The sequence below is a fragment of the Ambystoma mexicanum genome, chromosome 13 (assembly GCF_040938575.1).
Source record: "Ambystoma mexicanum isolate Mex_15411 chromosome 13, UKY_AmexF1_1, whole genome shotgun sequence".
In the NCBI taxonomy this organism is placed as follows: Eukaryota; Metazoa; Chordata; class Amphibia; order Caudata; family Ambystomatidae; genus Ambystoma; species Ambystoma mexicanum.
In genome coordinates, this window is record NC_090938.1 from 504,243,434 (window position 1) to 504,266,251 (window position 22,818).

The 22,818-nt window shown below is 45.6% G+C and overlaps 1 protein-coding gene across 1 annotated transcript in view; it reads left to right on the top strand.

The window, feature by feature from the left end:
- The window catches only part of WNK4 (WNK lysine deficient protein kinase 4), a 666,323-nt gene that overhangs the window by 534,253 nt on the left and 109,252 nt on the right, over window positions 1–22,818 (top strand). Inside the window, exon 8 of the mRNA XM_069634171.1 lies at window positions 11,458–11,597. Coding sequence (XP_069490272.1) covers window positions 11,458–11,597 — 140 coding nt within the window. The remainder of the gene's footprint in view (window positions 1–11,457; window positions 11,598–22,818) is intronic.

Consider the following 22,818-nt stretch of genomic DNA (forward strand, 5'->3'; position numbering starts at 1 on the left):
GATAGCACTGGATCAGCATTTGATATAGAGAAAGAAAGAGTGCAGAGAGAGGGATAGCACTGAATCAGCATATGATATAGAGAAAGAAAGAGTGCAGAGAGGGAGATAGCACTGGATCAGCACATGATATAGAGAAAGAAAGAGTGCAGAGAGAGAGATAGCACTGGATCAGCACATGATATAGAGACAGAAAGAGTGCAGAGAGAGATAGCACTGGATCAGCATATGACATAGAGAAAGAAACGGCATAGAAAGAGAGTGAGCACTAGATAAGCATATGAGATAGAGAAAGAGAGAGCGAGAGTCAGCACTAGATCAGTATATTATATAGAGAAAGAAAGAGTGCAGAGAGAGAGATAGCACTGGATCAGCATTTGATATAGAGAAAGAAAGAGTGCAGAGAGAGGGATAGCACTGGATCAGCATATGACATAGAGAAAGAAACAGTATAGAAAGAGAGTGAGCACTAGATAAGCATATTAGATAGAGAAAGAGAGAGTGAGAGTGAGAGTGAGCACTAGATCAGCATATGATACAGGGAAAGAACAAGTTCAGAGAGAGTGAGCTCCAGACCAGATTATGATATATAGAAAAAAAGAGTGCAGAGAGAGGGATAGCACTGAATCAGCATATGATATAGAGAAAGAAAGAGTGCAGAGCGAGGGATAGCACTGGATCAGCATATGACATAGAGAAAGAAACGGCGTAGAAAGAGAGTGAGCACTAGATAAGCATATTAGATAGAGAAAGAGAGAGCGAGAGTGAGCATTAGATCAGTATATTATATAGAGAACGAAAGAGTGCAGAGATAGAGAGATAGCACTGGATCAGCATTTTGACATAGAGAAAGAAAGAGTGCAGAGAGAGGGATATCACTGAATCAACATATGATATAGAGAAAGAAAGAGTGCAGAGAGGGAGATAGCACTGGATCAGCACATGATATAGAGAAAGAAAGAGTGCAGAGAGAGAGATAGCACTGGATCAGCACATGATATAGAGACAGAAAGAGTGCAGAGAGAGATAGCACTGGATCAGCATATGACATAGAGAAAGAAACGGTAAAAAAAGAGAGTGAGCACTAGATAAGCATATGAGATAGAGAAAGAGAGAGCGAGAGTCAGCACTAGATCAGTATATGATATAGAGAAAGAAAGAGTGCAGAGAGAGAGATAGCACTGGATCAGCATTTGATATAGAGAAAGAAAGAGTGCAGAGAGAGGGATAGCACTGAATCAGCATATGATATAGAGAAAGAAAGAGTGCAGAGAGGGAGATAGCACTGGATCAGCACATGATATAGAGACAGAAAGAGTGCAGAGAGAGAGATAGCATTGGATCAGCATATGACATAGAGAAAGAAACGGCATAGAAAGAGAGTGAGCACTAGATAAGCATATGAGATAGAGAAAGAGAGAGCGAGAGTGAGCACTAGATCAGTATATGATACAGGGGAAGAAAGATTGCAGAGAGAGAGAGCACCAGACCAGCATATGATATAGAGAAGGAAAGAGTGCAGAGAGAGGAATAGCACTGAATCAGCATTTGATATAGAGAAAGAAAGAGTGCAGAGAGAGGGATAGCACTGAATCAGCATATGATATAGAGAAGGAAAGAGTGCAGAGAGGGCGATAGCACTGGATCAGCACATGATATAGGGACAGAAAGAGTGCAGAGAGAGAGATAGCACTGGATCAGCATATGACATAGAGAAAGAAACGTCATAGAAAGAGAGTGAGCACTAGATAAGCATATGAAATAGAGAAAGAGTGAGCACTAGATCAGTATATGATATAGATAAAGAAAGAGTGCAGAGAGAGGGATAGCACTGAATCAGCACACGATATAGAGAAAGAAAGAGTGCAGAGAGAGAGATAGCATTGGATCAGCATATGACATAGAGAAAGAAACAGCGTAGAAAGAGAGTGAGCACTGTTAGGAAAGATTTCGTAATTGTAGGTAATTTTCCTTCCATGTGGCAACCCGTAAACTTTTTGCTGTTGTTTTTCACCTTGTTCTTGACTTTGCCAGAGAAGTGCAGCCTTCTGCCGCACTCCTCTGGGCTTTCGCTCCTTTCTTACGGGGAAACTGACATGCCCTTAAGACAGTCAGTACCGGGGAACGCTGTTTCCTGTAGTTTCTTTTATCATGTTGCGGCTTTCGTGCAACATGACACAAGAGGGCTCTGTAAGCTAAGTTACAGCTCTCTTGGGTCTCTAGCCTTCTACAGGCCCTAGATACTCGTTTAGGATTGTATCTGATCGGTGCAAGTGATTCAGGGACAGGAATGGTGGCAGCGATCGTTTCTTGTGTTTTGAGCTCCTTTTGGCGTTCTAAGCGCGTTTTCCGCGCTTAACCCAAAATGGTGGCCTGGCTCCCAAAATGGCCAGACCACGAGGCTCCTTTGTCCTGTCCGCTGACCGTCTTGCTCCCTTCACCTTCCCCAGGTCGAGCCGACCCGGGGCCTTCCTTATTTGGGCATGTACTTTCCCGCGAAACACGGATGCTTTCGCGGGCTTCTACATGTCTTGTGTGTGCCTCCAGGATGTGGGCTGGGATGTCTGGTCCCAATACACATCCTGGGTGCCAGAGAGTCTAGGGTGGTGTGAATGCCTGGGACCACCGTGGTCCATGATTGGCCCACGAATGGTGTGAGTGTTGATGAGCGGATCTCCCATTGGGTCCCCTCCGTTTTGGCGCGAAGGGAACCGTGGATAAGAGGGGGCTGGAAACACCACTACCATGTCGATCTCCTGAGTTCTCACGAATGAAGGAATACAGGAGCCAAGTATCCTGCAACCAAGAGGCTGGACCGAGGAATCGCTGGTGACCCGCTGAAAGACTTCTCCTCTGCACTGCTGTCGCCTCGTGAAACCCTTTTCACCTTTGATCGAACCAGAAGGCCTGTACTGGTACTTCGACCCGTGGAATAGCGGGAACAGCTATTCTCGGCATCTTCACCATCTCCTGCCAGTAAGCCTTCGGAAGCGTCTCTGGGCCATCCAGCTGACTGACCAGCTTACACGGGAGTCTTGCTCTGTAACCGCCGCCAGGTTGTGTAGTATTTCGAGTCCTTGTCACTCTCACACGCTTCGTACACTTGGCGTTCCCAGGTCTGAAGTGAGTAGTGTACATTTGGCTCAGATACACACGGCCGCTCCGTTGCCCTGCTGTGGTAACAAACTGTGCGGGTTTCTTCGATTGGGACGTCTTTTTACTCAACACGACGACGAGGCGTTCCCTGCTCTTCTGAACCTGCCAGCTGCTGAAACTGACGCGGAGAAGCCTGGGTCTGCTTGCATCGGGGACCGGTGAGTAGCATAGCTAGGATCTGGTCGCCCTCCTGCAGGAGCCCATTGCTTTTCCCCGCTGTGTCAAACAGCACCCTTTTCCGTACTCGCGCTCTGCTTCTGCCCACTGTGGAGGCTGCGCTTGAGTCGTGGAACTTGTTCTTCTTCTTTTGTGCACTAAACGGAACTGCCGGATTCCCCTCGAAGAGCTTCTCCTTTTGCCCGTTGGCACCAGCGCGTGCAGGTACTTTTGAGCACAAGGCTCCACTCTTCGCAGGGCTCGGACTTCCATCTAGTTAGGTGCCTCTGAAGGCGAACTGGGTCTAAGCATTATTGCGCACTGCCTGTTTTCCCTCCCTTTTAGGTGGACTACACATTTCGTGCATATAACGCTTGAGACTTGTTGTATTTGTATATATATTGTGTTGATATGGTATGTGTTGGTTTACTATCGTTATATTGTGATTTTCTCCCTACGGTCATTGTTTTAAAGGCCTTGAAATAAATGTGTATATATTTTTAATATAACAACTGTTTGGAGTAGTTTGTAAGTGATCTTGCTTTGTGTGCTCATTACGGGCTTTCAGTCACCCTCACCCCTTTTGAGACCTAGTCTTGACCGCCGCGATCGCTACCTTGATTGGTCTGGCTCGTCCAGAGGTTACCCTGTTCCAAGTAATTAGCTTGGCCTTCTGAACTTCTGCGCCACCAGGACAGAGTTCATAAATCCGTCTCAACAAGCACTAGATAAGCATATGAGATAGAGAAAGAGAGAGTGAGAGTGAGCACTAGATCAGTATATGATACAGGGAAAGAAATATTGCAGAGAGAGTGAGCACCAGACCAGCATATGATATAGAGAAAGAAAGAGTGCAGAAAGAGGGCTAGCACTGAATCAGCATATGATAAAGAGAAAGAAAGAATGCAGAGAGAGAGACAGCACTGGATCAGCATATGACATAGAGAAAGAAACGGCATAGAAAGAGAGTGAGCACTAGATAAGCATATGAGATAGAGAAAGAAAGAGTGCAGAGAGAGAGATAGCACTGGATCAGCATATGACATAGAGAAAGAAACGGCGTAGAAAGAGAGTGAGCACCAGATAAGCATATGAGATAGAGAAAGAGAGAGCGAGAGTGAGCACTAGATCAGTATATGATACAGGGAAAGAACTAGTGCAGAGAGCGTGAGCTCCAGACCAGCATATGATATATAGAAAGAAAGAGTGCAGAGAGAGGGATAGCACTGAATCAGCATATGATATAGAGAAAGAAAGAGTGCAGAGAGAGAGACAGCACTGGATCAGCATATGACATAGAGAAAGAAACGGCATAGAAAGAGAGTGAGCACTAGATAAGCATATGAGATAGAGAAAGCGAGAGTGAGCACTAGATCAGTATATGATACAGGGAAAGAAAGATTGCAGAGATAGTGAGCACCAGATCAGCATATAATATAGAGAAAGAAAGAGTGCAGAGAGAGGGATAGCACTGAATCAGCATATGGTATAGAGAAAGAAAGAGTGCAGAGAGAGAGACAACACTGGATCAGCATATGACATAGAGAAAGAAACAGCATAGAAAGAGAGTGAGCACTAGATAAGCATATTAGATAGAGAAAGAGAGAGTGAGAGTGAGCACTAGATCAGCATATGATACAGGGAAAGAACAAGTTCAGAGAGAGTGAGCTCCAGACCAGCATATGATATATAGAAAGAAAGAGTGCAGAGAGACGGATAGCACTGAATCAGCATATGATATAGAGAAAGAAAGAGTGCAGAGCGAGAGAAAGCACTGGATCAGCATATGACATAGAGAAAGAAACGGCGTAGAAAGAGAGTGAGCACTAGATAAACATATGAGATAGAGAAAGCGAGAGTGAGCACTAGATCAGTATATGATACAGGGAAAGAAAGATTGCAGAGAGAGTGAGCACCAGATCAGCATATAATATAGAGAAAGAAAGAGTGCAGAGAGAGGGATAGCACTGAATCAGCATATGATATAGAGAAAGAAAGAGTGCAGAGAGAGAGACAACACTGGATCAGCATATGACATAGAGAAAGAAACGGCATAGAAAGAGAGTGAGCACTAGATAAGCATATTAGATAGAGAAAGAGAGAGTGAGAGTGAGCACTAGATCCGCATATGATACAGGGAAAGAACAAGTTCAGAGAGAATGAGCTCCAGACCAGCATATGATATAGAGAAAGAAAGAGTGCAGAGAGAGGGATAGCACTGAATCAGCATATGATATAGAGAAAGAAAGAGTGCAGAGAGGGAGATAGCACTGGATCAGCACAAGATATACGGAAAGAAAGAGTGCAGAGAGAGAGATAGCATTGGATCAGCATATGACATAGAGAAAGAAACGGCGTAGAAAGAGAGTGAGCACTAGATAAGCATATGAGATAGAGAAAGAGAGAGTGAGAGTGAGCACTAGATCAGTATATGATACAGGGAAAGAAATATTGCAGAGAGAGTGAGCACCAGACCAGCATATGATATAGAGAAAGAAAGAGTGCAGAGAGAGGGCTAGCACTGAATCAGCATATGATATAGAGAAAGAAACGGCATAGAAAGAGAGTGAGCACTAGATAAGCATATGAGATAGAGAAAGAAAGAGTGCAGAGAGAGAGATAGCACTGGATCAGCATATGACATAGAGAAAGAAATGGCGTAGAAAGAGAGTGAGCACCAGATAAGCATATGAGATAGAGAAAGAGAGAGCGAGAGTGAGCACTAGATCAGTATATGATACAGGGAAAGAACTAGTGCAGAGAGCGTGAGCTCCAGACCAGCATATGATATATAGAAAGAAAGAGTCCAGAGAGAGGGATAGCACTGAATCAGCATATGATATAGAGAAAGAAAGAGTGCAGAGAGAGAGACAGCACTGGATCAGCATATGACATAGAGAAAGAAACGGCATAGAAAGAGAGTGAGCACTAGATAAGCATATGAGATAGAGAAAGCGAGAGTGAGCACTAGATCAGTATATGATACAGGGAAAGAAAGATTGCAGTGAGAATGAGCACCAGATCAGCATATGATATAGAGAAAGAAAGAGTGCAGAGAGAGGGATAGCACTGAATCAGCATATGATATAGAGAAAGAAAGAGTGCAGAGAGAGAGACAACACTGGATCAGCACATGATATAGAGACAGAAAGAGTGCAGAGAGAGAGATAGCACTGGATCAGCATATGACATAGAGAAAGAAACGGCATAGAAAGAGAGTGAGCACTAGATAAGCATATGATATAGAGAAAGAAAGAGTGCAGAGAGAGGGATAGCACTGAATCAGCATATGATATAGAGAAAGAAAGAGTGCAGAGAGGGAGATAGCACTGGATCAGCACAAGATATACGGAAAGAAAGAGTGCAGAGAGAGAGAAAGCATTGGATCAGCATATGACATAGAGAAAGAAACGGCGTAGAAAGAGAGTGAGCACTAGATAAGCATATGAGATAGAGAAAGAGAGAGTGAGAGTGAGCACTAGATCAGTATATGATACAGGGAAAGAAATATTGCAGAGAGAGTGAGCACCAGACCAGCATATGATATAGAGAAAGAAAGAGTGCAGAGAGAGGGCTAGCACTGAATCAGCATATGATATAGAGAAAGAAACGGCATAGAAAGAGACTGAGCACTAGATAAGCATATGAGATAGAGAAAGAAAGAGTGCAGAGAGAGAGATAGCACTGGATCAGCATATGACATAGAGAAAGAAATGGCGTAGAAAGAGAGTGAGCACCAGATAAGCATATGAGATAGAGAAAGAGAGAGCGAGAGTGAGCACTAGATCAGTATATGATACAGGGAAAGAACTAGTGCAGAGAGCGTGAGCTCCAGACCAGCATATGATATATAGAAAGAAAGAGTCCAGAGAGAGGGATAGCACTGAATCAGCATATGATATAGAGTAAGAAAGAGTGCAGAGAGAGAGACAGCACTGGATCAGCATATGACATAGAGAAAGAAACGGCATAGAAAGAGAGTGAGCACTAGATAAGCATATGAGATAGAGAAAGCGAGAGTGAGCACTAGATCAGTATATGATACAGGGAAAGAAAGATTGCAGTGAGAATGAGCACCAGATCAGCATATGATATAGAGAAAGAAAGAGTGCAGAGAGAGGGATAGCACTGAATCAGAATATGATATAGAGAAAGAAAGAGTGCAGAGAGAGAGACAACACTGGATCAGCACATGATATAGAGACAGAAAGAGTGCAGAGAGAGAGATAGCACTGGATCAGCATATGACATAGAGAAAGAAACGGCATAGAAAGAGAGTGAGCACTAGATAAGCATATGATATAGAGAAAGAAAGAGTGCAGAGAGAGGGATAGCACTGAATCAGCATATGATATAGAGAAAGAAAGAGTGCAGAGAGGGAGATAGCACTGGATCAGCACAAGATATACGGAAAGAAAGAGTGCAGAGAGAGAGAAAGCATTGGATCAGCATATGACATAGAGAAAGAAACGGCGTAGAAAGAGAGTGAGCACTAGATAAGCATATGAGATAGAGAAAGAGAGAGTGAGAGTGAGCACTAGATCAGTATATGATACAGGGAAAGAAATATTGCAGAGAGAGTGAGCACCAGACCAGCATATGATATAGAGAAAGAAAGAGTGCAGAGAGAGGGCTAGCACTGAATCAGCATATGATATAGAGAAAGAAACGGCATAGAAAGAGAGTGAGCACTAGATAAGCATATGAGATAGAGAAAGAGAGAGCGAGAGTGAGCACTAGATCAGTATATGATACAGGGAAAGAACTAGTGCACACAGCGTGAGCTCCAGACCAGCATATGATATATAGAAAGAAAGAGTCCAGAGAGAGGGATAGCACTGAATCAGCATATGATATAGAGAAAGAAAGAGTGCAGAGAGAGGGATAGCACTGAATCAGCATATGATATAGAGAAGGAAAAAGTGCAGAGAGGGCGATAGCACTGAATCAGCATATGATATAGAGAAAGAAACGGCATAGAAAGAGACTGAGCACTAGATAAGCATATGAGATAGAGAAAGAAAGAGTGCAGAGAGAGAGATAGCACTGGATCAGCATATGACATAGAGAAAAAAATGGCGTAGAAAGAGAGTGAGCACCAGATAAGCATATGAGATAGAGAAAGAGAGAGCGAGAGTGAGCACTAGATCAGTATGTGATACAGCGAAAGAACTAGTGCACACAGCGTGAGCTCCAGACCAGCATATGATATATAGAAAGAAAGAGTCCAGAGAGAGGGATAGCACTGAATCAGCATATGATATAGAGAAAGAAAGAGTGCAGAGAGAGAGACAGCACTGGATCAGCATATGACATAGAAAAAGAAACGGCATAGAAAGAGAGTGAGCACTAGATAAGCATATGAGATAGAGAAAGCGAGAGTGAGCACTAGATCAGTATATGATACAGGGAAAGAAAGATTGCAGTGAGAATGAGCACCAGATCAGCATATGATATAGAGAAAGAAAGAGTGCAGAGAGAGGGATAGCACTGAATCAGCATATGATATAGAGAAAGAAAGAGTGCAGAGAGAGAGACAACACTGGATCAGCACATGATATAGAGACAGAAAGAGTGCAGAGAGAGAGATAGCACTGGATCAGCATATGACATAGAGAAAGAAACGGCATAGAAAGAGAGTGAGCACTAGATAAGCATATGATATAGAGAAAGAAAGAGTGCAGAGAGAGGGATAGCACTGAATCAGCATATGATATAGAGAAAGAAAGAGTGCAGAGAGGGAGATAGCACTGGATCAGCACAAGATATACGGAAAGAAAGAGTGCAGAGAGAGAGATAGCATTGGATCAGCATATGACATAGAAAAGAAACGGCGTAGAAAGAGAGTGAGCACTAGATAAGCATATGAGATAGAGAAAGAGAGAGTGCGAGTGAGCACTAGATCAGTATATGATACAGGGAAAGAAATATTGCAGAGAGAGTGAGCACCAGGCCAGCATATGATATAGAGAAAGAAAGAGTGCAGAGAGAGGGCTAGCCCTGAATCAGCATATGATATAGAGAAAGAAAGAGTGCAGAGAGAGAGACAGCACTGGATCAGCATATGACATAGAGAAAGAAACGGCATAGAAAGAGAGTGAGCACTAGATAAGCATATGAGATAGAGAAAGCGAGAGTGAGCACTAGATCAGCATATGATACAGGGAAAGAACAAGTTCAGAGAGAGTGAGCTCCAGACCAGCATATGATATATAGAAAGAAAGAGTGCAGAGAGAGGGATAGCACTGAATCAGCATATGATATAGACGATGAAAGAGTGCAGAAAGAGACAATTGACACTAGTACAATGTATGATCAATTGAATTTGTGTTTCTGTCAATTTCCAACAATCTGACCTTCCTAACTTCACTCTTAAGTCCCTGGGTGAGCATCAGCGAATCCTCCCGTGCCTCATCTGCTATGAGAGTGCAAGCAAAAGTGCCCTTCCTCTTTAATCCCCATCAGAAACCCCCAGAGGCATCCAATCATTGAGCAGCTTGTCACACCTTCATCAAGGCCCGTATTTACCGGCTTTAGATAAGCTCGGCATTCTCTTCGGGATTCCACACTTCTAATTATAGCCGCTTACCTCGGGTTGCAATGTCTCTGCTGTATAGCCTCATATACCATCTAATTACTTTCACTAGTCTGCACAAGTCATTGGTTACTGCCTCAAATTCAGTCAGGTATGCAACATGCGCAAACCATACACACAGGTATCAAGCACGCTACGCATTTGTAGTTGGTCAATAGCGCACAACGTGTAGTTACTGCATGCGTGACCATGTATTGTTGGTGGCAGCCTCAGGGCTTATTTATTAGTTAGAACACCTGTAGGCCATTGTACGTCTAAAACATGAACGACATTTCACGCCTATAGGGTTCAGTGCACATGGACAATTCCATTTTTGTTGTACATCTCCTTAGACAAAACTCAAGGGGCCCGATTCATGGAATTTTTTGCACGGTTCAAAAGTGTTCATGGAAGTGTGCAAAGTGTATTTTTGCAGCGCAAAGCCTGTGCAAAGTCATTTCGTACTGTAAAATGGCTATGCACTGACTTTGCACTGGACAAATACACTTTGCACAGTTCCATGAATCAGGGTTTGTGTTGTCAGTGCAAAGTCACTTTTCAGCCGTGCAATTTCACTTTGAACCATTCAAAAAAGTCCATGCATTGGGGCCAAAAGGTCACATACATCCAGACCCTCGGGCTGATTTATGGAATTTATTGCACAGTTCAAAGTGACTTTGCACTGCTGAAAAGTGACTCTGCACTGCCGACACAAACCCTGACTCATGGAACTGTGCAAAGTTTATTTTTGCAGTGCAAAGTCTGTGGAAAGTCAGTGCATTATCATTTTTGCAGCATGAAATGACTTTGCGCAGACTTTGCACAGCAAAAGTACACTTTGCACAGTTCCACGAATCAGGGTTTTTGTCGGCAGTGCAAAGTCACTTTTCAGCAGTGCAAAGTCACCTTGAACCGTGCAAAAATGTCCATGAATCGGGCCCTCAGTATACAATGCAACACCCACACTACAATACTTCTTCGGAAAAATGATCCACTATATACAGAATGCACTCCAATCTATGTTGGGCAAAAGCCATAACCGCCCCCACCTAAACCAAACAAGCACTCAAGTAGAGAAATCACCAGCCAGTATGCACCCAGAATCATGCATGACCATAACACATATTGCAAAAGGCACATTCATTAAAACCTCACACACAGCACCTACCAGAGGAACCCTCCCAGAGCAACCTGCACATGAACAAGACAGTCATGCTAAAAACAGACCTCTGCTCTCCTGCTCATGCACACCCTAGGTGTTTGGAAGGGTTGCAGACCTGGCATTCCTCCCCTCTCCCGCCAGGAAGTACCCCAACTGCAACCCTGGTCAGGTGGAACCTTAACGTCCAAGATTTCCATTCAGGTATACCTTGGGACACACCGTAAAGCTGCCAGCAGCAAGAGATTGTGCACATGCAGACGGTGTGCTTCACACATGTTGCATCGCTGAGCATGGCAGTGCCATTGGTTTTAGGGCAGTACCAATGTGTCTTTTCTTAGGCATGCCTACCATGGCAATTTATAAAAGGATGCCTGCTTAAGTTTGACTTGCTTGTGCTTCTGAAAATTTTCAGCTGATTGCGAGACGGATGGCTACCTGAGCTCCTCGGGATTCATGGACTCGCCCGACGTGTCCCTCCAGCATTCGAACAGCGTCTCACCGGAGGATCCCTACAGCCCACCGGGCACGCAGCCCGAAATCTGCTTCCCGTCCGTGAGTATACAGTACTTGATGTTCTTGGCTTCCCTAGGCACAACACTGCTGCCCTCCATGGGGATAGGTCTAGCCCATGGCTGCCCTACTCGGTTGGCTTGGGCACCACCAGCATTGGCACCAAATTTCTTCTAAAACCCAGGGCCCATGAGAAACGGTGTCCCGCAGGGCAACCGATTCCCTTCTGCTTCCTGAAATTGGACTCCATCTTGAAAAAAAGGAAATATGCAAAATGATGAAAGGCTGCAGGTCCAAGGGTCATTCATGGTGGGTGCTCTAACTTCTTGGTGTCTAACAGCGTCTGCTAGTGGGCAAGAATGTCCTGTTCATCAGCAAGCTGGTAAAAGGGGAAGCCCCTTGGAACCCCACCATAGAGGGTGAATGAAGGCTACATGGGTGCGTTTGCTGGGGAGGTCAGTGGTGGGCGTGCATTGGGAAGTGTTTTTTTTTATTTTTAGGTAGGAATTTTTACTTTTCTTTGTTGCACCCGTCCAGTCTCCAGTTGTTCCCAGCTGCTCATTTCACTCCCATCTAAACGTCCATATTTTATCTGTACTAAAGATTCCACACCAGATAATACACATTTAGACAAAGCATTTCCCTCCTTAGTTATACCAAAATATATGTAAGTGATATTGTAATGCCTTATTTAAATGGCATTGCATGCAAAGAAAAGTCACTGAGAAAGATTTCTGATTACATTCTATATTGTACTTCATATAGTCCTTTAGTATTGTTTATATATGTTCTTATTCTGATGTTCGCTTCAAATTTCTCATGGTGTAACCCCTGCTGATCCATTGGTTTAATAAAGGGATTATGTCCTGGACAACCCTGTCCATCTATCACTTTTATGAACCATTACTCCCATGTAACTGTCACCAGTACATTTTCCACCCAACCTTCCATGTTCCAGATTTTTCTATTCAAATTGAAAACATTGTGTTCTGTTCCATAGCTTGCCACTCCTGACCCTCACAGAATCACATAGCTTGCCACTCCTGACCCTCACAGAATCACATAGGTTGGCACTCCTGACCCTCACAGAATCACATAGCGTGCCACTCCTGACCCTCACAGAATCACATAGCTTGCCAGTCCTGACCCTCACAGAATGTACCTGCATCTCCTGTCACATATCTGTTCAGAATCCTTAGGTTTGCCTTTTACAACCTTTGTTTTCCTAATTTGCTTGCAACTAAACAAACTTATAGGTAATGAGTTGGAGTTGTTGCACCCTCTTATTTGTTACCACAATGTTAATGTTAAAAATTGGAAATTCCAATAGGTTTGCTACACACAACCTACTAGATCATGGGGTGTGTGTCTACTGATCAGGGTTTTTTCAGTCAAACTTTTTTAGTTTGTATTTTTTTGCTCAATTCTTTTACAGAAAGCAGGGGAAGACCCCCCCTTACCCTCCCCCACTACCCGTATATTCCCTCTAAACCCTCCCCCCACCAACATTGTCTAACCCCCAACTTACCTTCAACATTTTTGGGTCACAACACAAACAGAAAAATACAAACTGAATTAGTTCAACCAAAATAATTTGATCAATAGAACGACTTTGGATCATGGATCCTACCCGCAAAGATCCTGTAGCCTCTAAAACACTTACAAAGAAGTCTCATGACAAATTGGTGAGCAAAATGTATTTCTATTGATTTTAGGGACACCTGCATCCCTCTAAAGCCCACTAAATACACAGTACACATCAACAGTCCAGTCTATAAACTACCAGACGCACTCCAAGCCTTAAGAGTGTTCCATTACTCCAACCCGGCAATGGGATACCATTTACCCCGGACTCGCCTATCTCAGTATAGCTAGAAGACCTTATATTTAGCCCATCTAATGCACCTTTAGGTATGAGCACTGCCAGCAAATGACAAATAAAGATAAGCGGGGAGTCGCGGAATCGCATCTAGAAGATAATAAGACAAATGATCGATCACACCTGGAAAATTCACACCTTTTATTTGGAAGATGCAATATGATAGCTTGTCCATGATGCCTGGAAGACCAATTATGGTGATCCAGCTAGTGGGCCCAGAGGACTCCCTTTTACAGACCACAGCACCAACCACAAAGCTCCATCCGAGTCTCAAGGTACGTATAAACGCACCACTTCAGTGCACATCAGCCGTAGACATGGCTACCCGCACTCATGCACCAGAATGCAGCAACGACCAATAACAAATTCGATCCAGCTGGGCACATAACATTTCACCGACTTACACCTGATTAAGCCTCAACACCTCTGCCATTACAAATACAGTGACGACTGAACAACAAGAATTCCCTCCGGCTGGACACATAAGTTTCTCTTGAACTCACACACTCTCCAGACCACCCTCAGCACCCCACCACATGCCTGATCTCTGGAGTTGCTTACAGGAGGCCAGCCCACCTCATTCCTTATCTTGGCCAAAAGGCACGCATGCATTTGAAACCTCTATGAGAATTTTGTATACTCTGGACCATGGCCCCCCGAGGGCGTTCCCACCACAAGCACATTGAGGCTATAGTAACAGTAAAAGGCGCAATATAAATGACTACAATACAATATGAGTAACCAGGAAGTCTAAATAAAGAAGATGCCCTTCACCCTTAGGGCATCAGTCCGGGGTCTGCACTATAGAACTCTCTTTGTGTAAATACCATCCGTCTAGAGCCCTTCACACAGCTACCTTTAACTCTCTGTGGGTCAGACGCTTCTCCAAGCTCGGAGTGAGGTGGAGATCTCTCTCCTCTGCCGGTGCCTCCCTCTGGAACGGCCTCCCTGCCCCTTTCAGACTTGAGCCCGACCACCTGAAGTTCCAGAACCTGCTCAAGACCTTCCTTTTCTCCTCTGCGTTCTCTCTCCTACTTCCTTGCTACCCTACCTGTCTGCTACCCTGACTGGTTGCTTGGTACCCTCACAGCCTCACTGGATACCAGACTCCTCCTTGGCCAGTCTTTCTTGCTCTGCCTCCTGGCCTACCATGCACGTAGGGGCTGAATTTGCAACTCCGACAGTTCCCCTGCCTCCATGCACTTCCCTGAGCCGTGCTGCCCTGGCTGCACTTACTCAGAGCCGTGCTGCCCTGGCTGCACTTTTCCCCTTCCCTCTCCCATGCACTTCCCCCCTCTCCCTTCCCCCTGCACATCTGGTTGTCGCACTTGCATGATCCGAATGACACTAGGCCTAGTAGGATCATTTGGCTTGTCTTCCCTCTGTCTCCCCTCCTGTCTTGTGGCGCCTAGAACCACTTAGGTACAGGTGCATTATGAATACAAAATCATAGCAGATCATATCCTCCAATTCACTGCTCAATGAGTACGTGTAAAAACGAAAAGGTAGGGGTGCCAGCACACCCTGTGGCGAACGCCCTTTTCTACTTTGACTGCTCTTTTAAGCTCCCTTTTCCTTCCATAGCTGACATGTGTATGTGTGTCACCATGTACATCCAACTGGCCAAGAGTGGACATGGGATACCCATACCATGGAAGATCATCCATAGTGTTCCCAACATGGTCGAATGCCGATGTAGAGTCATCTGTGTGATCGGGCTTTCTATGTCTTCCTACTGATTGTGGTGGCGTGACTGTCAGAGATCAAAGCCTCAACAGGGTGAAGCGCCTGGTGATCGAGGAGACGCTGTTGAACCCGTAGTGCAGTGGTATATTCTTCCTACCAATGTAACACTCAGTTGTATATAAAAACAATCTGAGCGGTCAATTGGTTGAAAGATGTTTGAAGAATGAACAGGTCCTTCTGGAACTCCTGATGACTGCAAGTTTTTTCCCAATAACTGGGAATTCCACAAGACAGACTGAACACTCAGTGATTGTCAACAGGGTGAGGTACGGTACTTAATAGAGAAAGGAACTAAATAAGACAAGGAAAGGCAAAGAACCAATAACGGAAAATGAGCAGGAAATAAGGACTCTTACTTGTATATCCGGGAGACGCTGAATCAACAGTGAAGGTAGGATGATGGTGATCTCCCAGGATCCAGGAAGAGAGAGACCAGTCTCACGGAGTTGAAGGAATCCTCAGTCCGATGCAAGACCTATTCCCGCCGGCACGCGTACGCCTAGTGAATAATCCCAGGAGTGCTAAAGGCAGTCTCTAGTCCAGCACTCGAATCCTATACCCGCCGGCACGCGTACGCCTAGAGTGAATAGTCCCAGACGTGCTACAGGCAGTCTCTAGTCCAGCACGCGTAACCTATTCCCGCCGGCACGAGTACGCCTAGGAAGAAGAAATCCAAACGTTCCGGGTCAGAATCAGGTAATCAGACAAGACAAGGTATAAGGCAAGAATCGAAGTCAAAAGGAAATCCGGGTCGTAGCAGGGGTGCGTAGCTGAAGTTTGAAGCAGAAGTACCGAGGGCAAGACAAGAGCAAAATCCAAAAAACAGGCCAGAGGTCGAGAAGAGGCAAGATCAAAAATAGCAAGCGCCACTGTAGAATTCCAAAGAAAACAATCAGAAGCACCGAAACAGCGGACTGGCCGGACTTAAGATTGCGTGACCACAACGCGGGAGTCACGTGACCGGGAAGTCGGAGCAACACGTGACTGCAGACGTAGCAGTGGCCATCGTCGCCATGGCAATCCCCAATGCCTTCGAAACAAGCCTTTAGAGGAATAGAAGCGCTTATTGCTGTCCCTAGCTATATTGACTACCGTAAGCCTGTCAGGTAAGCGGGAACGTGTAGCAGGAATCGGTGTTCTGACAGTATCCTCCCCCAAAGGTCCCCCGAGACCTTGAGATGCGAGAAACTGGGACAACAGCACGGGTGCATGGATGTTGGACTCAGGTTCCCAAGTGCGATCCTCCGGACCGTAACCCTTCCAGTCCACCAAAAACAAACGCACACCACGTGATATTTTAGTATCCAAAATAGCATTAACCTCATACTCCTCCACCCCTTGTACCAACAGGGGGGGGGGACGGATAGGTAACCTCACCTGCTCAGAACATGGTTTGACCAAAGACACGTGGAAAACGGGATGTATCTTCCAAGTAGGAGGCAATTCCAATTTGACCACAAGGGGATTAATCACCTCCTTAACAATATAAGGACCCACAAAGCGAGGTAACAGGGTTTTACGACCTGGAATACTGAGATTCTTGGTAGACAGCCAAACACGCATACCTGTGGTATACTGCGGTGCCGGCTGGCGATGGCGATCGGCATACTTTTTAGCCTGTTCCTGCGCATGTATCAAGTGTTCCATAACGTTCTTACGCAACGATGTCAGATCTCTAAGGCAGGATTGGACAGCTGGACAATCCGAGGATATACAAGAATCCAAGGGTAGAGAGCGTGGATGTTGTCCATACATGGCATAGAAAGGAGAAACCCCCGTAGAAGAATGCTCAGAATTATTATAAGCGAACTCTGCCATAGGCAAAACGGAGAGCCAGGTTTCTTGGTGCTGTAGGATAAGACATCTCAAGTATTGTTCCATGGTGGCATTGAGTCGCTCGGTTTGACCATCGGTTTGTGGATGGTAGGCCGTAGAATACCTCTCGTCAATACCCATGGACTGTGTAAGGTGTTTCCAAAAACGAGAGGTAAACTGAGAACCCCTGTCAGTTATCACGATCTCAGGAAGACCAAAGAAGCGGAAGACATTGCGTAAAAACAGGTCCGCCAGAGTAGTAGCGGACGGAAGACCCCGACAAGGCACAAAAAGGGCCAACTTAGTAAAACTGTCGATTACCACCCAAATAGTGTCATATCCACCAATCAAGGGTAGTTCCACTACAAAGTCCATGGAAAGCATGGCCCAGGGTTTAGCAGGTACTGGCAGGGGTTGTAGAAGACCCATTGGTTTGGCCGGAACGGTTTTACATTGAGCGCAAACCGCGCAATTAGCGATGTATAGCACAATGTCTTTTGACATGAAAGGCCACCAGCACCAGCGCTTGAGTAATTCCAATGTCTTACGATGACCAGGGTGTGCGGCCAACATGGAGTCATGACACCAAGACATGGCAATCCTGCGGGTATACGAGTTAGGTATATAGATTTTGCCTTGGACGTATGGCAAGGACTGAATAATATCCAGATTAAGATCCTCCAATTCAGGATGTTTTTCTGAGACCCAATGTTGAATGGCTGTCCTCAGGGATGGTTGCAAAGTGCATCCACACACGACCTGGTTGGGCAAGAGTAGTCGACCCTCCTGTGGCCGATGCACTGGGTCTTCAAATAGTCTTGACAGGGCATCTGCCTTGGAGTGCAAGGTCCCAGGACGGTAGGTCAATACAAAGTTGTACATTGAGAAGAACTCATGCCAACGTGCATGACGCGCTGTCGTGCATTTCAATGATTGAAGGGCCAGTAGGTTTCTGTGATCAGTAAACACTTGAATCGGAGTCTCTGCTCCCAAGAGATGATGTCTCCAAACTGTAAGAGCCTCCCGGACAGATAGCAGCTCACGTTCGGTGATGGTGTAGTTTACCTCATACGGAGTAAGCTTGCGTGAATGATACGCGACAGGATGGAGGATCTCTGTGTCAGGACAAAACTGGGAGAGAACTGCCCCTACTGCCACGTCAGAAGCATCGGCCTCTACAACAAACGGTTGTTTGACATTGGGATGTTGAAGCACCGGAGCTGAAGTAAAGGCTTCCTTAAGAGTCTCAAACGCATTCTGTGCTTCGGGATTCCACTGAAACGGATGCTTATTGCTTGTTAAAGCAGTAAGTGGAGCCACAATGCTAGAGAAGTGCCTGATGAACCGCCGATAAAAGTTTGCGAACCCCAAAAAAGACTGCAAAGCTTTTAGTGTACCTGGGACGGGCCATTCTAATACAGCCTTGACCTTGGTTTGGCTCATCTGAACACCCAGGTTAGTAATGTCATAGCCCAGGAATTCAACTGAAGTAGTATGAAAAATGCACTTCTCTAGTTTTGCGTATAGTTTATTCTTACGCAGACGTTGTAGTACTTCAGTAACATGTTGAAGGTGTAGTTCAAGAGAAGGGGAATAAATCAAGATATCGTCTAAGTAGACGATCACAAATCGATCAATCATGTCCTGAAAAACATCATTAATGAAATGTTGAAATGTGGCAGGGGCATTACATAGCCCAAACGGCATGACCAAATATTCAAAAAGGCCGTGTCTGGTTTTGAATGCCGTCTTCCATTCGTCCCCCTCTCTTATCCTTACTAGATTATAGGCACCCCTGAGGTCCAATTTGGTGTATATCACTGAAGAGCCTAGCTGATCCAAAAGTACTGAAATCAGTGGTATGGGATATTGATTCCGTATTGTGACTGCATTCAATTCCCGATAATCTATACATGGTCTCAGGTCCCCCTCTTTTTTCGGGACAAAGAACAGGGGAGATGCAGCAGGAGAACGGGAGTGGCGTATAAAACCCGAAGCCAAAGCCTTGTCCAGATACTCCTTTAAAACTGCATCTTCCTTTAAAGTAAGAGAGTAGATCCTCCCAGAGGGGATCCTAGCTCCCTCCTTAAGGTCTATGGGACAGTCATAAATACGATGAGGCGGTAATTTTTCTGCCTCACCTTTGTCGAAGACATCTGCGAAAGACTTGTATTCCGGGGGTAAAACAGTCTTGACAACGCCACCTATCATTGAAACAGATTCCAATAAGGCTTGACAGGGGTTGTTCTTCACTTGAGTCGTTGGGCCACAATGTCTTGAACAATACGTTGAGGAAAACGAGACAGACCCAGCAGCCCAATCTACCAAGGGATTATGGAGCCGAAGCCAAGGTAGACCCAGAATAAGTCGGAATTGAGGTGCAGTAATGACATCGAACGAAATGACTTCGCTATGACAACCATCTATGAGCAAATCCAGGGGAACTGTCGACTCCGTTACCAACCCTGAGAGTAGTGTGGTACCATCAACTGCGTTGACCACCTCGGGTTGTTCCTTTGGTACCAGGGGAATGTTCCAGTCTTTCACATACTGGAGATCAACATAATTTCCAGTAGCCCCTGAATCCAAAACCGCTTCAGAGGACCAGGTTTCGCCGTCCGGAGAAGCAACAACTAACTTAATAGTGAAAGGAACCGAGAATTTGGAGCCCGGAAGATCAATGCTCGACATAGGGGCTCCCTCTATTGTCGGGCTTTGGAGTTTCCCGACTTCGCCGGTTTCTTGGGACATTGATTCAAAAAATGACCAGAAGAACCACAATAAAAACATAACTTGTTCCTTTTACGCTTCTCTCTTTCTTCGCTAGATAATGGTCCTCTTATCGCCCCTATTTGCATGGGTTCCCCATTGCCCGAAGCCGAACTTGTCGGACTAACAGGGACCGGAGGCAAAATCCTCTTTTCCGCCTTCCTTTCCGCTTTACGGGCATCGATCTGAAGAACTAGATCCAAAAAGTCAGGAAAGGAGACAGGGACCACAGGTACCGTAGCAATGACATCCTTGAGGGAATCCGACAAACCCTTATAAAATAAGGCTGCCTTCTTCTCGTCCGGCCAGTTGGTTTCAGCAACCAATTGGTTAAACTTAGCCAGATAAGTCAATAGAGTAGTATCGCCCTGCTGCAGATTCAATAACTCCAAGTCAGTTGCTTGAGATTTGTATCGAGTGTCAAAAACTCTGGTAAGCGCCTCTATGAGAGCGTCACAGTCAAATAACATATGACTGCCTTGCTCCAAGAGAGGATTCGCCCAGACGGCAGCCGTACCCCCTAGGTTAGACAATATAAAAGCGGCCTTAGTAGTTGCATCGGGAAACGATGCTGGTCTACAAAGAAAATGCAGTCTGCATTGATTGATGAACGTTCTAAAGGTTTTTTGATCGCCCAAGAAACGTTCAGGAGGAGCCAACGGGAATTGTGTCATAACTACCGGTACCGGGTCTGCCCTGGCCTGAGCACTGGCCGTACCAGACCCGGAAGCCACTGCGACTGAGGGAGGTTCAATGGCACTAGCCCTCAATCCCGCTTGAATATCATCAATACGGCGATGAGTAACATCATGGGCTGTTTGCATGTCAGCACGTAAATCAGCCACTAATTGAACCAAGGTAGCCAAAGGATCATTGGCTGTGTCCATTTTTAGGCTTCTGATTCTGTCAGAGATCAAAGCCTCAACAGGGTGAAGCGCCTGGTGATCGAGGAGACGCTGTTGAACCCGTAGTGCAGTGGTATATTCTTCCTACCAATGTAACACTCAGTTGTATATAAAAACAATCTGAGCGGTCAATTGGTTGAAAGATGTTTGAAGAATGAACAGGTCCTTCTGGAACTCCTGATGACTGCAAGTTTTTTCCCAATAACTGGGAATTCCACAAGACAGACTGAACATTCAGTGATTGTCAACAGGGTGAGGTACGGTACTTAATAGAGAAAGGAACTAAATAAGACAAGGAAAGGCAAAGAACCAATAACGGAAAATGACCAGGAAATAAGGACTCTTACTTGTATATCCGGGAGACGCTGAATCAACAGTGAAGGTAGGATGATGGTGATCTCCCAGGATCCAGGAAGAGAGAGACCAGTCTCACGGAGTTGAAGGAATCCTCAGTCCGATGCAAGACCTATTCCCGCCGGCACGCGTACGCCTAGTGAATAATCCCAGGAGTGCTAAAGGCAGTCTCTAGTCCAGCACTCGAATCCTATACCCGCCGGCACGCGTACGCCTAGAGTGAATAGTCCCAGACGTGCTACAGGCAGTCTCTAGTCCAGCACGCGTAACCTATTCCCGCCGGCACGAGTACGCCTAGGAAGAAGAAATCCAAACGTTCCGGGTCAGAATCAGGTAATCAGACAAGACAAGGTATAAGGCAAGAATCGAAGTCAAAAGGAAATCCGGGTCGTAGCAGGGGTTCGTAGCTGAAGTTTGAAGCAGAAGTACCGAGGGCAAGACAAGAGCAAAATCCAAAAAACAGGCCAGAGGTCGAGAAGAGGCAAGATCAAAAATAGCAAGCGCCACTGTAGAATTCCAAAGAAAACAATCAGAAGCACCGAAACAGCGGACTGGCCGGACTTAAGATTGCGTGACCACAACGCGGGAGTCACGTGACCGGGAAGTCGGAGCAACACGTGACTGCAGACGTAGCAGTGGCCATCGTCGCCATGGCAATCCCCAATGCCTTCGAAACAAGCCTTTAGAGGAATAGAAGCGCTTATTGCTGTCCCTAGCTATATTGACTACCGTAAGCCTGTCAGGTAAGCGGGAACGTGTAGCAGGAATCGGTGTTCTGACAGTGACGTCAGGCTGCCGCCTTTCTTCCTTCTCATCCTATGTGGCGTGTACCTCAATGCCCCACATGCCTCTCTGGTCATGTCCTTGCTGGGGTGCCACGCATGCATAGATAAGCCTGCGGAAGGCGGGCTTCTTGGCATGACTGGTGCATCTCATCAGGATGACTGGGATATTGCTGCGATCGGCCGGGATAGACTGGAAATGGCCAACACATGTTTTTTGAAAGTTTTATTGGCATAAATCCAGGCACTGCTCTCAGCCTAGATCCGAACTATTGCAGGAAATAGGTGGGTGTTCAAATACATACATGGACTCGAACACCTGCAGCTTCTGCATCGATTCTGGGTGAAACCCTAACTAAAATGCTGTAAGGCGGGCAAGTGCGATACAAGATGGCACATACAGGGTATTCAACTTCTGAAAGCATTCTCTTAAAACTTTACAAAGAGGTTGCAATGTCAAGTTCATTTGAGTCTAAGAGCATGGAATCATACCCTTTTATGACCCTACAGAGAGCATGGTGCGCAATGCAAAAATGCTGTGGGTGGAACAGCTCCTTGCGGCTTCATAATTAGCTGGTCCCACACCCACTGCTTCCCTGAGGAAATATCACCTGTCTGCCAACGCCGGGGTGAAGGGCAGCTATCACCACAGTACAATAACACTCTGCATTAGGCAGCCGCACCCATTCACTGGGTGGCCGTGTAACTTCACCTCACCTCAAAACCGGATTTCCTTCCTTGAGCCTTCTTTTTGCTGAGCATGCATATTGGGTGCCAAAGTAGTATTCATTCGACTGAAGGTAACCGGGGCTTGCATCCCTCAAAATGCACTGGCCTTTTAAATGAAAGCTGATAGCTGGAAAACTGGTGCCAAACGACATGTAGTTATCTGGCCATCCTACCCTTGACCATTCCCTGGAAATTGCTTGGGGTTCGCCATTTTTTTTTGGGTCTGGGGTGAGGCGGCATTCAGAACACTGCAGTCTTTATTTATGGGTCAAAATCACCACAGT